This window comes from Microcaecilia unicolor, chromosome 1 (assembly GCF_901765095.1).
Source record: "Microcaecilia unicolor chromosome 1, aMicUni1.1, whole genome shotgun sequence".
In the NCBI taxonomy this organism is placed as follows: Eukaryota; Metazoa; Chordata; class Amphibia; order Gymnophiona; family Siphonopidae; genus Microcaecilia; species Microcaecilia unicolor.
This window is the reverse complement of record NC_044031.1, coordinates 406530224-406547949: the sequence shown is the minus strand read 5'-3', so window position 1 is coordinate 406547949 and position 17726 is coordinate 406530224. Positions and strand designations below refer to the sequence as shown.

Genomic DNA, 17726 nt, shown 5'->3' with positions numbered 1-17726 from the left:
ATCAGCATGTGTCAAACGACATCCATCCCACCAGGCCACCTTCAAACTTTTCATTGGGGATATCCTCAAGGAGGTGGGCGTTTCCAAAGACATTCTCCTCTTCTATTGATATGCCTTGTCCTTCAAGATATGGCGCCTCCTCCCCATCAACTTCCCCCTTTCTGTTGTAAGCTTGGGTAGAGAGAAGTGGAAATAAAATCATAGAATGATGATGGGGCACCCCAGAGGTCTCCAGTGGATACCATTGGCTGCCAGGTCTTGAACTGAAAACACTGGCATAGTGGTACAGCCATGTGCCAATGGCTAAGCACATGGTTTCTATCACAAAATTACTGTGAAAATATATTGCAGTGATGCAGTATTCAATGAGAATGTAAATTACAGTCATGCTAAACAATGTGTGCAGTCAGAGAAAAAACAGTGCCCACCGTGGTGGTAATCTGCAGCTCATTGCAAAAATGTCTCTCTTCCTATCAATTCATGAGCGGTAATTGGCTCTCATGCACTGACAGGAAAGAAGACATTAAAAAAAAAAACATTGCCCTGCGACGGGTCATCTTCATCCATCCCCCCCCCCAAAAACCCTAATTTTTCCCGAGTTAACCCTATTGAATATTCAATTCTCCCACCTCCCTGAGATGACCCCCAATCCTCTACCCCTCATCTCACAATAAATAGCCCTGCAGTCCAATGGCATCCTCTCACCTCTTCTCCCTGATCCTCTCCACCCCACAAACTAAAAAGCCCTGGTTCTAGTGGTACCTGCAACTCCCTCTGGGCCACCCATATCCCCCAGCATACTTTCAAGTGACAAGAACAATGCCCACTCGCTCCTGCACTGCAACGCCTGGCAGACACTACCAAATAAGGAAAGAAATTCTTTAATTGGAAGACTGAACCTAGGTGGTGTGTCCCAAGATGCACCATAAGAATAGTCATACTGGGTCAGACCAAGTCTATCTAGCCCAGTATCCTGCTTCCAACAGTGGCCAATCCAGGACACAAGCACCTGCAGAAACCCAAATAGTGGCAATATTCTATGCTACCATTCCCTGGGCAAGCAGTGACTTCCCCCATGTCTATCTCAATAGCAGACTATGAACCTTTCCTCCAGGAACTTGTCCAAACCTTTTTTTTTTAAACAGATACGCTAACCATTGGGGGTCAGGCGCCACCAATGTTTTGAAGATGGCGGTCTGGAAGCAAAAGCGAGTAGGCATTGCTCCTGCCTCTTCTTGAAGGTACGCTGGGGTTCCACAGGTGTTACTAGATGCTAGAGCTCTTTTTTTGTTTGTGGGGTCGGGGGGAGGTGGCATTCCATTTGAAACCGGGGCTATGTTTTTGGAGGGGAATGAGGGGACCACTAGACACTAGGACTATTTTTATGTATTTTTAGGGGGTTTTGGGAGGGATCTGGGCCAGTGGGGGGAGTAGTTATACAGAACACGTGACACCATATATGATAAAATCCCATTAGTTGCCTGTTAATGCGAGGATAGATTTCAAAATTTTAACATTGTTTTTTTTTTTTTTAAATATTATGAGTTGGCACTAGAATATTTGGGTCATTTTGTACATATCCATGTTCCTAGGAGGAGCTTAAGATCTGAATCAGGACTGAGACTAGTGATACCAGGACTTTTGGAGCTTCGATTACAAAACACTAGAGGTAGAACTGTTATAGGCCATGGACCTAAGCTATTGCCTAGTGCATTGAGGATAATTTCTTTCTATAAAATTTGTAGACAAAAATTGAAAACGTGTCTTTTTCATAAATATCTTCTAAATGCATGATTATCTTATGTTACGTTACGAGTTTAGATATGACATGATATAATTATATGATTTTAGATGCATTTTAAGTACTTTTCCTAATGTGTATGCTATGTTACGATTGTAAACGCCTTGAACTGTAAGGTTAAAGCCGAATATAAATGCTCCTATTAAATTACATTTTGAGTTTTACAGGATATTCTGGAGAGGTGTTATTATGGTGATCATAATTGTTGAATTGACTTATTCAAACTCTGGGGGTGGGGTGGGGAAGGAAGAGAGCCAGAGGCATGAAAGTTAAAGGGGAGGAGAGGAAAGAGTGGAAAGCCAAAAGGACGTTTAGTACTTGTTCTACACTGTCACCGATCAAGCAGGATAGCACGGGTGGCCCGGCCCTCGGTTGAAAAAGTGAATTTCCCTCCTCGCCGTCGCGCTCTAGTCACCCGGGAAAGCTTCGTGCGTTTCCGCCGCGGTTTCGGCAACCGTCTCTGTGCGCACAGATCCTGCGGGAGGAGGAGGAGGAGGCCGGGGCGCGGAGGATGGCGGGGAGGCCGGGGCTGCGGGAAGCAGGACGAGCAGTTCGGCCGTGCAGCCAGGGCTAGGCAGAGCCGGAACCCGGCATGGACCTTGCGCCGCCCGGGGCGGCTCCTCGCTTTGCTCGTGGAGGCGATCGGCGGCCGACGGCGGCCCAGTGCCCGCTTTCCCTGGCGCCCAGAGGCCACTGAGCGATACAGAGACACAGGGAGTCGCTCAGTCCGCGTGCGAAAATGTCGGATAGCAAGGTGAAAGTTGCAGTCCGAGTTCGGCCCATGAACCGGAGAGGTAATTTCTGATCTCGTTTTCCTCGGGCGGGTGGGATGGGAATAGTTTGCAGACTTGATTTTTTTTTTTGGGGGGGGGGAGGGGAGAAGCAGTCCTCTTGCAACTGCTTTTAATCGTTTGCACTCAGGGACTCGATGCATGCTGCAAGTTAACTTGCTGCTTTTAATAAATTAATTTTTAATATACTTTCGGTTCAAAGAAAAAGGCTTTGTTTTTGAGTAACTTGGGGGGGGGGGGGGGGTGAAAAACAAGCAAACTCGCCCCCAACCCTCCCACTTGTTCCATTTAGAGCTGGAGCTGAACACAAAGTGCGTGGTGGAAATGGAAGGGAATCAGACGGTCCTGCACCCTCCGTCCTCTAACACCAAGCAAGGAGAAAACAGGTAAAAAAAAAAAAAGAAAAGAAAAGCTGTGGGATTTACTACTTGCACTTGGTTACATGTTCTGAACGTGAAGTTCAAGTTAATGTTCAGGTGTTTTTAACGTTTTTCACTTGCTTTACTGATTTGGGCTCCGTGGTTTATTTTATTTGTTTTTTTTCCCTCTCCATTGGGCATCTTTTCCCGAGCTGGGCAGGGACTGGGAGACTCGGTCCCTCCCCCCCCCTTCTTGGCATAGCCTGGCTTGGGGAGCTATTAGCCCTGCTTGGGACCCTCTTTCCCATTCTCATTGACCTGAAAGTACCACTTATAGGAAACGAGAAAGCGCTTTGGAAATTTGGAATAAAAATAAACAGTCCCTAGAAAGTTATGTGAAGTGATGGTTACCGCAGAGCGACACTTAACTCTGAAAGATCGGGCTGGCAGGAATCGAATGTAGTTGTTTGGATCAAATTAAGACGGACCATTTTTTAGATGGTTGGGGGGGGGGGGGGCGCTGGAATAAATGATTAGTAAAAAAAAATTTCCATTTGGTACACTGAGATTTATTTGCATCTGAAAAGCAAACTGTTGGCCGCTTTATTCTTGCATCACTGCTCTGGGCAGTGAGAGAATGAGAGCCCGAGACAAGTTGGGAAGCTCTCGGAAAAGCGGCTGCTGGCAGGGATCCAAAATAGCAAAGCACCAGACTGTAAAAATAGATCACAGAAGGAAAGCGCTTTTTGTTTGGAGAGGGGGAGCATTTTGGTTATTCCTCGTCATTACCTGTTGGTTGACGCTATAAGCTTGCGCTCTAGTATGCTGTATTCGTATTTTAAAAAAACTGGATGATGGAAGTGGATATTTATGGACGACATTTTTTAATAGCCTTATATACGTTTTTGTTTAAATAAATAAATATATATATATTGCCATTATATTTGGGGGATTTTAATTTATGGGTTGAAATTTTAGGGGTGTCAGTTTTGTGGTGCTCTCTTACAGACTTGGAATTGTAGAGTATTAATGTTAGCTCCCAAAACAATTTTGTAGTCTGGGGTTTGATTCTGTGTGCCAACAAAATATCAGAAGAACCTAACTCTAAACAGTCAGGTTGGATAAGCTTATGTTTATGGCACCATTCTAGAAAACTGACATTCCAGCAATGTTAAGTGCCATTAGCCTTCTTTGAAATGGCAGCAGCTGTTTGTATTCCTGTGATCTGAATCCAGTTCAGATATGAATATACATCTTATGCATGGATACATCACAGATCTTGTGTATGGAACTAGCACTGTTATCCAACATCTGTTTTTTTTTCTCTTTTTTTTGTTTGGGTTTGGCTCAGAAGGATGTGTTAAAAACTAGAATCATGTTGGGATAGCTTCTTTTTCCGTTTGATATTTCTCTGATTAAGTTAGTTTCTGAATTGGGTTTTTTTAAACTTCCAGCTTTTCAGATGACAGTTAACCCGAGGCCATAGCTTCCTGTGGTTTAACATCTACAGGCCAGATTCAGTTTTTTAAAGCAGTATCTGTCAGCTTTGCTGTTTTCCGCTTGTCATTCTCTTTGACTCTTCTCTTATGCCCTGATTTTTGCACTAGTTTTGTGTATTTGTTTTCTAAAGAAAGTGTTTATTCAGATTATTCTGATGAGTCCAGCTCCTTGTGACTCTGGGCAAGTCACTTAACCCTCCATTGCCCCTGATACAAAACAAGTGCCTGAATATATGTAAACCATTTTGAATGTAGTTACAAAAACCTCAGAAAGGCAGTATATCAAGTCCCATTTCCCTTTCCCTTTATTTTGTTTGCTGTCTTCACATTGTACATTTATCGGTGTGATATCTGCATGAGACTGTGTTGAAGGGCAATGTACTAGGTCCTTGATTTTACATATATTTACATTTATAATGATGGCAGTAACTGAGTTGGAGATTTGTGAAACTAGGCAGTAATTTCCCTTCAAAATCCTTCAGTTGGATTTTTTTTTTTGTATCGTGTGTATATTAGGGCTGTGGATTAATTGAATTAACTAATGTGATTAGTTAATTTGTTTTGCATGATTTCAAATTTTAATTGCAACTTAATCTTGGCCTGGCATAGCTGTACTCGCCTGGGTTGTGGGCAGCATCTGCAATGCAAGTCGGCTTCCTCTGCAAAGCTGAGCTTTCCTGCAGCTGCGTCTGCCTCCTCTGATGCAACTTCCTGTTTCTGTGGCTGCAGGAAGGCTCTTGGGTTGGTGGAGGAAGCCTGCTTGCATTGCAGTGCTATCCGCGATCCAGGCAAGTACAGAAATGCTGGATCAGTTAATTCAAATTAAAAATGTTAACCCTTTAATGTCCAATGTGCCCGTAATAAGCCATATGGGAACAGATTGATGGGAACATTGGACACTAAAGGGTTTTAATTGTGAGATTAATATCCCTAGTGTATATCGCATAATATCTACAGCAGAACGCTATTTATTTAACCAAAGACGCATTATCTAGAATCTCTCATCTATCTAAAAAAAATCTGGGGCTTCTGCCTATTTTTAATGTTTCAGAAGAACTTAAAATACCTGAAAATTGACTGTCTTCATATGTTCAGTCCCGTTATCCCCCAGATTCTATATAGTGCAACTAGAGATCTGCTCTAAAATCCAAGTGGATTCTATAATAATGCACGTGATTTAATTGGCTTAAGCTAATTAGCATCGATAACAGCACTTAAGCAATAATGAGCACTAATTGGGAATAATTAGAATTTGCACACACAACTCACTAAGCGTATTCTGTAACTCACTGCGCCTAACTTCTTACATGTGCAGACAAATATGGGCGTGGTTGTGGGCATTCCTAAATTTACACGTGTAGTTATAGAATATGGCCCTCTGTGCCTAAATCTACGCGCTGGGATTTACACCATGTTTTCCTTGGTGTAAATGGATGTGCACAGTTTTGGGCACTGGGATATCAACTAAGCGTATATACCATGTCTAAATCTAGGTGCCAGTTATAGAATACGTGTTTTCCATGTGGATTTTTTAGGCGCCATATAATAGAACCTACCTTATATGGGAAATTAGAATGTCTGGCTTCAGCTATTCTGATGCGTGTGCACTCTTCAAGCTGTGTTTTTACACACATTTCTTTAAAAAAAAAATGCAGAGGCTACTAGAATCAGATGAAAAGAGGTGTTAAAATTAAAAATGTAATTTCAGAGAGCATTGTGGGATTGTGATGCATTGGCAGCACAACCAGTGACCTTGACCAGTGAGAGGCAAGCTTCATGTTCAAGTGTACAGCGCTTCGTACGTCTAGTAGCGCTATAGAAATGATAAGTAGTAGTAGTAGTTTAACAATCGGCTATGATGTCACAATGAGGGGCATAATCGAACGTGAACGCCCATTTGTAAAAACGTCCATCTCCGAGAACGGGTCCGTGAAGGGGCGGGCTGAATCATATTTTCGAAAAAGATGGACGTTTATCTTTAGTTCGAAAATACGGTTTGTGCCGGGCAAATGCATAAGATTTGGGCGTTTTTTGAGCTAGGCGTTTTCGTTTTTCAGCGATAATCAAAACCAAAGCGCCCCAGCTCAAAAACGAACAAATCCAAGGCATTTGGTCGAGGGAGGGGCCAGCATTGGTAGTGTACTGGTCCCCCTGAGATGCCTCTGCCAGCCTCAAATATCATCCCAAGCTCCATGACAGCAGTATGCAGGTCCCCCGAGCAAATTTAGTTTAGTTGGTGCTGCCCGGACCCATGCAGAGAGCAAAAATCGGAAGAAAAAAAAAACATGCAAGTGCAGTTGGGGACGTCCAAATTAAAAAATAGTAAAAGGGAGATTTGAACCAGCCACCTTCTGATTCCCAGGCCAGTGCTCTAAGCACTGCACCACATGAATCAGTTGTTTAGACGTCCTTCCCTTTCCATTAAGTCCCTTCAAGTTTCTGTCAGCCAATCACAACTCCAGAGCTTTATGAAATAACAATATTTTGCATAAGACCCAGCATGGTTTCAGACCCAGTCATAGCACTGAGACATTACTCCTTGTTCTTATTACAGCGAGAAAACGTTATTTGAGCAAGGGACAATAAGTTATTTTACTTCGATTTGCAGCTTGTGATGCTATTAATCATTCTATACTTCTGCTTAGATTTAGTTAACATGGTACTTGCCTGGTTCGAGCAATTCTTGACTACGAGGTCATGAAATCTCAGTGAGTTGGAATTCTGGTTGCGGGATTCTGCATGGTTCCCACTTTCCCCTTCCTTGTTTATCATGTACATTAGTTCCCTGGGTGCATTTCTTACAGGTTTTGGAATTTTTGTTTTGTCATGTGCAGATGGCATTTTTCTTTTATGTTCTGCCTCTGATAAATTCACTGATACCTTGACAACAGTAACAAGTTATATCTCAATCATAGATAAATGGGCCACAGATCACTTTCTGAAGCTAAACAAAAAAAACTAAGATTCTGTGATTTGGTGATATCGATCATATCTCAGGACATTAATATTAATATCCAAGCGAAAGTTTAAAGATGGAAGATCATTCAAAAGTTTTGGGCATTAGGTTAGATTCAAAGTTGACATATGAACAACAAATTTACACTCTTAGGACATTTTTTTTTAAAAGACTCGGACAATTACGGGCACTCGGATCTTCTTTACATCAAATGAATTTTAGAGAAGAACAGTTCAAGCAATACTTTTGCCCCAGTTAGATTACTGTAATTCCTTGTATAATAATGTTTCAGCCAGGTTGCAGATGTGTTTGCATCTGCTGCAGAATAGGGCAGCAAGATTGATTCTTGGCTTGAGTAGATTTGATAGTTTCTTCTATTTTGAGGGAACTTCATTGGTTGACAGTCCAACAATGTATCCGATTTAAAATTATTTGTCTGATATAAAAATGTATTTATGGTCTGAATTTCTATAGTATTGGAGAGCAGCTTGTACTATCATCTCGGGTGCGAAGTCTTTGTTTTTCTAGGACCTTTTTTGGTTTTTTTTGTTGGGGGGGGGATTATTCTTCAGTAAAAAAAACTTGCGCTAGATGTCTATATGTGAAAGCTCAAGGAGCAAGACTCTGGAATATACTGCCTGTCAAAATTATGATTTAACAATTTTTTACTGATGATGCATTTACATAACACCACATTAGTCATTGTATGCCCAAACAAAATAATACAAAGCGGGCAATATCTTCATGCCTGTAAAAATTAAACAAGTGCCATCGTATCTTCTCTTTTGGAAATTTCTAGAGACTTATTGTATGATAAATTAGATGTATATTCCTCTTTTGCAGAGTGCTTCTTTGGAATGTAAAGCACTATGAATCCTTATGGAAAGATACGAGGTATAAAAGACGCACATAGAAATAGAAACTGCGGGGTTGAAACTCAAAGCGATTTATACACCCAGAAATGTCTTCTGGCCATTTAAATCGCTTTACTGGGATAATTTGGCATATTCAGCAGCATTGAACTGGATAGTGCTGCTGAAGATGCCTGGTTACTACCCGAAATGAGCTTGGGTGTTCGGGGTGGAGTCGGCACTTGGCTGGTTAAGTGCTGATTATTCAGCGCTTAAGCGGCTAGGATACCCACATTAGTAGGACTGCATAAAACACAGTCCTATCTTTATGCGGTTAATTGCTGAATAGTGTACTTAACTGCATATGCATTAGTGGTTGAGTATGCCCGGGTATTCAGTACTGGAGCCTGTACATCCAGGCATAAAGCTGGCAGCAATCGGCAAGATGCTGAATACCGCTGTTTGAATATTTACCACTGTGCTTTCACTCTGGGATATGCATGTTTAAAAGCTGGTTACAGGACATTAGCCAGAGGTCACTTTTAATGCTCTTCCTTCTTACTTATTTGATGCAGTGCAACTTTGTGGAGAAATGGAGAAATTATTGAATAACGTTTACTGCAAGTCTTGGATCCTGCTATTTAGAGTAGCATTTAAATAATAAAATAGTGTAAGATTTGTCGAGTTTGTTGCTTTATTCTTGGGTTAGAGAGGTTTAAACAAAAATTTCAGTGTCGTCCCTTTAAGGGCATGCAATGGAGTCGTTGTAATTGTCCTAAACAGCTGTCAATCTGAGTGAACTAAATATTAGAGTTAGCTTGCTGGAGAGAGGAAATGAAACAGTTTTTAAGTTGTGTGGTAGGTTTGGGGCAAGGGAGAGCAGCCAAGAATTGCTGAGGTTTTGATATTTAAACTTGAATTTTGGGCTTTTGTTATTCTGCCTCACTGAGTTTTGTTCTTTCCAGAATTCTTTTGTTTCTGGAAAGCTGAGCTGCATAGTTTTCTAGTACAGGCATAGCCTATTGGTTAGAACCCTGGGCTCAGAAACGACAAAGCCAGTGTTCAGATCGCACTGGCACACTGATGCTTTTGTGAACTTGAACAAGTCGTTTCAACTTCCATAGCCTCGTGTCTTAATTTAGATTGCAAACCCTCCGGGGCAAAGGTACAGTCATGCAGGAGGCGTCTCTCTCTCCTGAAGCTTGGATTTGGAAATGGCGAGTATTTAAAACTGACAAGCTACTTGAAAAATAGCTTGAAAATTTGTATTTCATTCACCTTCAAAACTTCTTTACGAAAATTTAAACAAATAAGACCCTTTAACGCCTGATAGAGGCAAATACATGAAGTATTATAAAGTGCAGTATCGTAGATGGAAGTAAGGTTATTATCATTGGTCGATTTAGAAAAGACAGGAGGGAAAAAAGAATCAGCCGCAAAAACTCCCAACCTATGGAGAAAATCAACTGATTAAAAAAAAAACCAAAAAAACAACCCCACTCCTATATCAAAAGAAGAACAAGTGTTCTTATGTAATGCTTTTTTTGTTGTTTTTTTGTTTTGTTTTCTGGATGACTAGTACAGCCTATAAATTGTTTTAAACAAATAACTGTTAGGGTCTTTTTTTTTAATAGTCTTGGGGCTCCCTGCCCGTGTGTGTGTTTTTAAATGGCTAAAACCACCTTTTCTGATTTTTAGATACAGGGTTCATGTGTATTAAAATTTTATGATTTTAGTTACCTGAAGTTGTCTGTTGAAAGGAAATGAGATTAGACCCTTCCTTATGGAATGATAAGTAGTTCAGTTAATGGCTAATCTAAATTGTGCTGTTTTGTAAGTGCAATAAAGCATGTCTGAGTATACAGTACAGTAGGATGAATAGTGCCGCATTTCTTGGTTAGCAGTGCAGCTCAAATAGTTTGTTGCCTTTAAAAAAATGTTTAGCAAATAGAAGACTGTACCTAGGTGTGCAAGAAACTTGACGTTCCAAGGACTATAGGGGCCTCATTTACTAAGGGCCTGATATTCAGCTGGCAACAGTTACTGTTTTGCTGACTGCCGACAGCATTATCCACAGAAATTCAATGTCAAGCCCTGTCGGTGCTCCCACGTTGAATTTCCAGGTATACGGAGGCAGCGAAAACATAGCCGGTTAAGTGCGATTTTTCAGTACTTAACTGGCTATGGGAAACTGCATAAAGTTGCCCTTTTACTAAGCTGCGGTAAAATCGGCGCATCTTTTTGATGTGCGCTGAGGCCCCTTCTACTGTAGCGGAGGAAAAGAAATGACTGGGCAGTAAGTGAAACACTTATCATGTGGTCATTTGGGGTGGGGGGGGAGAGGACTTACCACCATCCATGGAGCTGGTGGTAAGGGCTCCCGTGCTAACCTGGCAGTAACCGAGCAGCTCGTGGCGTTGCCCGATTACCGCCAGTTAAGTTCCGGCACTACAAAAATAGATCATATTTTTGTAGCGCTGAAAACGGCGTGAGTTAGGAGTGGGAAGTAATGCCGGGCTCCTGCGGTAGTCCGGTGGTAGTTCCAGACTGGCATGTGGTGGACTTACCACTGCTTAGTAAAAGGGCCCCAGAGATAGGACTGTGTTTTATGGGGTCCTATTTATGCAATTATCTTAGTTGCTTAAGTGCTGACTCTGCCCACGGAATGTCCGCAGACTATCCCGTTAAGTGCTGCTGGAAATTCTTGGTTAGCCCCGGAGAGGTGATTTTAAATGGCTTTTAAATTGTTTTGAATATTGGGCCCCAAGCTTTTATTTTCCATATGACACAGACCCCCCCCCCCCTGTTTACTAAGCTGCTCTAGAAGCTGGCCACGTGACAGTTCTGACAGCCCATTCAAAGTGAATGGGCTGTGTCAGTATTGGCACACGGCAGCTGCTAGCGCAGTTAGTAAACATGGGGGAGAATGGGAATGAAGGGCAAGGTTCAGTAAATCGGGCCTTTAGTTTTCAACTGCAACAGCATTGCTGTCTTCAAAAGCACTATCAGCTCCTCCACTATACCTGGTGGTGTCACTGATATTCTAATAATGTTGGCTGTTGTGAATGCTCTTTGCTTGTATCTTGTAAATGCTGTGAACAGAAGTTTTAAGATGAATTGCTAGGAGTGGAGGAGTGGCCTGGTGGTTAGAGCAACAGGTGTTGAAATCCAGAGGTGGCTGGTTTAAGTCCCATTGCTGCTCCTTGTGGTCTTGGGCAAGTCACTTAACCCTCCATTGCCTCAGGTACAAACTTAGATTGTGAGCCCTCCTGGGACAGAGAAATATCCAGTGTACCTGAATGTAACTCACCTTGAGCTACTACTGAAAAAGGTGTGAGCAAAATCAAAATAAATAAATACAACTGTGTTTTTTTGTGTGTGTATGTTTATTTCTTTTCAGGGATTACAGCATTTGATGAGTTTTAGTTTTCTTTGAGCAGCGTGGGTTTCATATTTCTTTGTGAAGGATTATTCTTTCTGAAGTAGATGTAACTGTTAGCCAAGGATAGAGGCAGTCTAGGAGAATTTTGGGTGATTCACTACAGGGTTGTGGAGTCGGAGTCTGAAAAATGTACCGACTCCAGCTTCAAAATAAAATCTTACAACATTATAAAATAATACATTTATAAAGGTATATATAGATCCAGGGCAAAATGTATGTATGTGTGTATATATAAAAAGTACTGATAAATATAAGTTGTACTTACCAGTACTTTAGATCCAGAACAAAAAATTTAAAAGACTAATATTAGTTGGACAGTTAAAAATAAATAAAGGAGTCGAAGGTTTAGTGTATTGACTACACAGCTGTTTACTTTGTTATTTAAATGCTGTCTGCCTTTTTTCTGTTGTCGGACCTCAATTGTGGAATGCTTTGCCTCTTTATGTATGACAATCTCGACTTTTTTGGAGGTGTTTAAGAAACAGATAAAGGCTTTGCTGTTTCAGAGAGCATTTCTGAAGCTTAGTTGGTGGTGGTGGTGGGGGCTTGGGCTTCTAATTTTAAGACTCTGTTTATATTTATTGAGTGTATTGATGTTTATTGAGTGTATTGATGGTGTTTTATGTGATTTGATTATGTTTGTTTTGATGTACTCCCCCCAGACTTTTGGATGGGTGGATTATAAATGCTTGCAAATAAATAAATAAATGCTGGTATTGGTTCTGGTTCTAGGCTGGTGTCCTGCTGCCAGAGGAAGACAGCACAAACACGTTCAGTAAAGGATATCGTATTGCATTTTTTTGTTTTACATTGATAAATTGTAATGCTTATGAAACAATGGCATTCTGACAGCATTTTGGAAGTGGAAGTCTGCTATTTGTTCACACAATGGATGCGATTGTGGCAAAGTGGCACTGTCACGTTCTCAATACTTCCCTGCCAGTGTGATCTGTGCTGCTGTGGATAGAGGCTAAGGATGTGATTCATTAGCACACAGCGTGTTAATGTTCCTTAAATGTATTGTGTGCTAAATCAAATGAGCATTAATTTATTTAATGTGCATGTGAAATGAACCAAGAAAACTTCTGAAAATGAAGGAAAAAGCCCAAATTGAGAAGGTTTCTGCTCTGTGGATCTCCCTACTTTTTGAAGGGTGGAGAGCAGTTAGGTCCCTATTCTTGTACAGCTTTTGGCCATTCTCCCAAGACTGCCCAAAATGGTGCTGGTTAATGCCAAACTTTGATTTCTGCCTCCCTTCTGGCCATATTGACACATGTTCAGGCAGCTGCACTGCTCCCCATCTCCTTTCACAGAGGCCAGCAAATGGCTTTCTGGTGATAATGAGTTTGTCACTTCTGACCAGAGGAGGAGATGAATTACTGGCCTAGAGAGAAGTTTCTGTAGCACCATGCCAAGCCCCCATTTAGACAAGACAAAGGAGCAGCATTCTCCCTAGCTTTAGTTCAGGTTCCTATGTATGTCCTATGGCCATATTGCAAAGTTAGCCTCCCTGTCAGCACTCAGGTTTGAAAAGTAAACAGGCGAATTACACACCCAGCAGCAGAGCTCTGATCTATTGGGTGGAGGTAGACCCAGTTCAAAAGTTATAAGGATGGAGGCCTTAGTGCTTGCCTGCCTCATGTGATGTAAACAGGGATATTTCCCTGATGGTGGGTGGTGGGCTGTCGTGGACCATATGCCTTGCATTAAGTGTGTTAAAAGAAGTTGGTCTTTGATAAATTGCAGACAGTTTTCAGTAGTGTTGATTTTCTGTCCCCCAATTTTGTTTTTTCAGTATCATTAATGTACTTTGAAAAATCAGTAGGGCATCGCTGTCTTAGCTTAGGTGCATGTTTGCTAACATTTAGGGCCAGATTCTATATATGGCCGCTGAGAAATCTGTATGGAATAAATTTACGCCTGAGTGTATTCTGTAAGCAGCGCCTATATTTAGGCGCGGTGTATAAAATACACTTATTTGATATCGCAGTACTTAAAATATAAATACCGGTGTGTAGATTTAGGCACAGAGGGTCATATTCTGTTACTGTGCACGTAAATTTTGGAACACCCACGAAACGCCTATAACCATGCTCCTTTTTGGCTGCACTCATTAGAATTTAGGCGCAGTGCATTACAGAATACGCTTAGTGAGTTGTGCGTGTAAATTCTAATTACTGCCAATTAGTGCTCGTTATTGCTCCTTAAGACCTGTTATCGATGCTGATTAGCTTGTTAAACCAATTAAGTTACGTGTCTTTTTATAGAATACATTTGGATGTTGGCACTAGGCATGATAGAATCCGGGGGTTAATGTGATATGTGTTGTGGATAATCCACCACAAAGCCCATTTTATATAATGGGTTTTACAGCATATTATGTGCAGTAGTTCTGCAGTCATGTTCTAATCATTAGTAAATTGGTACCTTGTAAATTCACGTTGTGCAGTGTGGCCTGTCCATGTTTTGGCAGTCCTCTCGTGCTTCCCAGACAGCTGGTATGAGCTTTATGTCCTGGCATGTCAGAAATGCAGCTTGGGGCCTGCTAGGCTACAGTTCAAGAGCTGGGCGGACAAGTGAGAGGGATGCTGTATTGAACTGATGTTTTAGTGGGGAACAAAATAGACTTGGTAGCACATTTGTTTCAATTAGTAGTGGTGGTGTAGAAGTAATTTTTATTTTTTTCTTTTCTAATTTTTGTAATAAATTCATGACATGGACGTGGAGGGGCATAATCGAACAGGGGGCGCCCAAGTTTTCCTGAGGGCGTCCTCACAGGACATCCTCGCGAACGGGCGGGGAAACCCGTATTATCAAAACAAGATGGGCGTCCATCTTTCGTTTCGATAATACGGTTGGGGACGCCCAGATCTCAACATTTAGGTCGACCTTAGAGATGGTCGTCCCCGCTTTTCAGCGATAATGGAAACTGAGGATGCCCATCTCAAAAACGACCAAATCCAAGCCATTTGGTCATGGGAGGAGCCAGCATTCGTAGTGCACTGGTCCCCCCTCACATGCCAGGACACCAACCGGGCACCCTAGGGGGCACTGCAGTGGACTTCATAAATTGCTCCCAGGTGCATAGCTCCCTTACCTTGGGTGCTGAGCCCCCCAAAACCCACTCCCCACAACTGTACAACACTACTATAGCCCTAAGGGGTGAAGGGGAGCACCTACATTTATAAATGAATTAGAGATGGGAGTAACTAGAGAGGTAATTAAATTTGCTGATGACACAAAGTTATTCAAAGTCGTTAACTCGCAACAGGATTGTGAAAAATTACAGAAGGACCTTACGAGACTGGGAGACTGGGCGGCTAAATGGCAGATGACGTTTAATGTGAGCAAGTGCAAGGTGATGCATGTGGGAAAAAAGAACCCAAATTATAGCTACATCATGCAAGGTTCCACGTTAGGAGTTACGGACCAAGAAAGGGATCTGGGTGTCGTAGTCATTAATACACTGAAACCTTCTGCTCAGTGTGCTGCTGCGGCTAGAAAAGCGAATAGAATGTTGGGTATTATTAGGAAAGGTATGGAAAACTGGTGTGAGGATGTTATAATGCCGTTGTATCGCTCCATGGTGCGACCGCCCCTTGAGTATTGTGTTCAATTCTGGTCGCCACATCTCAAGAAAGATATAGTAGAATTGGAAAAGGTGCATCGAAGGGCAACTAAAATGATAGCAGGGATGGGACGACTTCCCTATGAAGAAAGACTAAGGAGGCTAGGGCTTTTCAGCTTGGAGAAGAGACGGCTGAGGGGAGACATGATAGAGGTATATAAAATAATGAGTGGAGTGGAACAGGTGGATGTGAAGCGTCTGTTCACGCTTTCCAAAAATACTAGGACTAGGGGGCATGCGATGAAACTACAGAGTAGTAAATTTAAAACAAATCGGAGAAAATTTTTCTTCACCCAACGCGTAATTAAACTCTGGAATTTGTTGCCGGAGAACGTGGTGAAGGCAGTTAGCTTGGCAGAGTTTAAAAAGGGGTTAGACGGTTTCCTAAAGGACAAGTCCATAAACCACTACTAAATGGACTTGGGGAAAATCCACAATTCCAGGAATAACACGTATAGAATGTTTGTACGTTTGGGAAGCTTTCCAGGTGCCCTTGGCCTGGATTGGCCGCTGTCGTGGACAGGATGCTGGGCTCGATGGACCCTTGGTCTTTTCCCAGTGTGGCATTACTTATGTACAGTGGATTTGTGGTGGGTTTTGAAGGGCTCCCATTTACCAGCACAAGTGTAACAGGTAGGGGGGGATGGGCCTGGGTTTGCCTGCCTGAAGTGCACTGCACCCACTAAAACTGCTCCAGAGACCTGCATACTGCTGTCAGGGAGCTGGGTATGACATCTGAGGTTGGCATAGAGACTGACAAAAAATATTTTTAAAGTTTTTTTTATTTTTAGGATGGCAGGGGGTTAGTGGCCACTGGGGGAGTAAGGGGAGGTCATCTCCGATTCCCTCCGGTGATCATCTGGTCATTTCGAGCACCTTTTTGAGGCTCGGTCGCAAGAAAAAGTGGACCAAGTAAAGTCGGTCAAGTGCTCGTCAGGGACGCCCTTCTTTTTTCCATTATCGGCCGAGGACGCCCATGTGTTAAGCACACCCCAGTCCCGCCTTCGTTAGGCTTCCGACACGCCCCGGGGGAACTTTGGTTGTTCCTGCGACGGAAAGCAGATGAGGACGCCCAAAATTGGCTTTCGATTATGCCGATTTGGGCAACCCTGGGAGAAGGACGCCCATCTTCCGATTTGTGTCGAAAGATGGGCACCCTTCTCTTTCGAAAAAAAGTCTGCTAGTAACTTAATTTTCAATATCAGGAAAAGCATGGAGATCTGATTAATGGCATGCTCGTCAATAAAAGAGGGCAGTGCTGCACGGAGGAAAAAAGAAAATGTTCCATTCCTTTCTCTGAGCAAAGAAATGGGGCATGCGGGAGTCATTTTTGAACGCTTTAGAATGGGACTCCACAGAGGTTGTATTGGATAAATGTCTGAGAAGAGGCATATCTAATCTGAATTGCTAAGGGGTCTTTTACTAAGCCATAGTAGCATTTTTAACTTGCGGTAGAAATCAGCTGGTGGTAAACGTCGAGACACCCCAGGCATCTTGGCATTTACTGCCAGCTGATTTCTACCATGAACTAAAAATGCTTCTGCGGCTTATTAAAAGACCCCCTAAAAGAGTTATTTATATATTGCTAACTCCTAGTACTTAAAAGTGATGTACCAAAGAAAGTTCACAGCCAAACATTTAATCACTAACATCAGAACTAGGAGCTGGAATAAGATTAGAGCACATCAAAGCCAGCACATATACTGCCTGCTACCTGTCCTGTGTTCACTGCTCTGAAATGCTACAATGGGAGAGAAAAGCCCTTTGGTTCTCTTGTAGCTCTCAACTGAGTGCTAATTTGTTTCAGCCTGGCTGAATTATGTTATGCAGTCAATTTGCAAGGAACAATTTTAATTAAGTGGCATCTGTTGCATAGTTAGTGGTGGGGAAAAGAAACTGGTTCAGATTAATGAGTCGGGCAAATGCATTTTCCTCAGTGAAGGAAGTGAGGCCAAAAAATGGTGGTTTTGGCTGCTTGCCATGTGGAATGTGAGTAACAGGTGTGCAGCCCCGCGTCCTGTGCAGGGGCTTTTGGAAGTACTGCACATTGCAGATTGTACAGCCTCATGTTTTTTTTTTCTATACACACTTCGTGTTCCTCCTCACCTCACTTCCTTTAATTGGGCAATGGTCATGTGACACCAGGGCACGTATAGGCCATGCTTTGTATTCCTACACATTTTCATACAACAGTTTTAGCTTTTTAGCTACATAATTCTGAGGTTCCTTATTCAAGATATTTTGGGTTTAGATTCTATATATGGCGCCTGAAAAATCCACGTGCGAAAAAAATATGCCTAGGCATATTTTATAAAGTATGCCTAAATTTATATTCTATAAAGTATGCCTAAATTAATGCCAATTAGTAATTGTTTTTTAAAGTGGCAATTATCAGCACT

The 17726-nt window shown here is 42.1% G+C and overlaps 1 protein-coding gene across 1 annotated transcript in view; it reads left to right on the top strand.

Moving 5' to 3' along the window:
• The first annotated feature begins 2143 nt into the window (after positions 1-2143).
• Positions 2144-17726, top strand: part of KIF13A (kinesin family member 13A) — an 818528-nt gene continuing 802945 nt past the window's right edge. The window contains 2 exon segments of the mRNA XM_030211397.1: positions 2144-2595; positions 2885-2978. Coding sequence (XP_030067257.1) covers positions 2541-2595; positions 2885-2978 — 149 coding nt within the window. The 5' untranslated portion in view covers positions 2144-2540.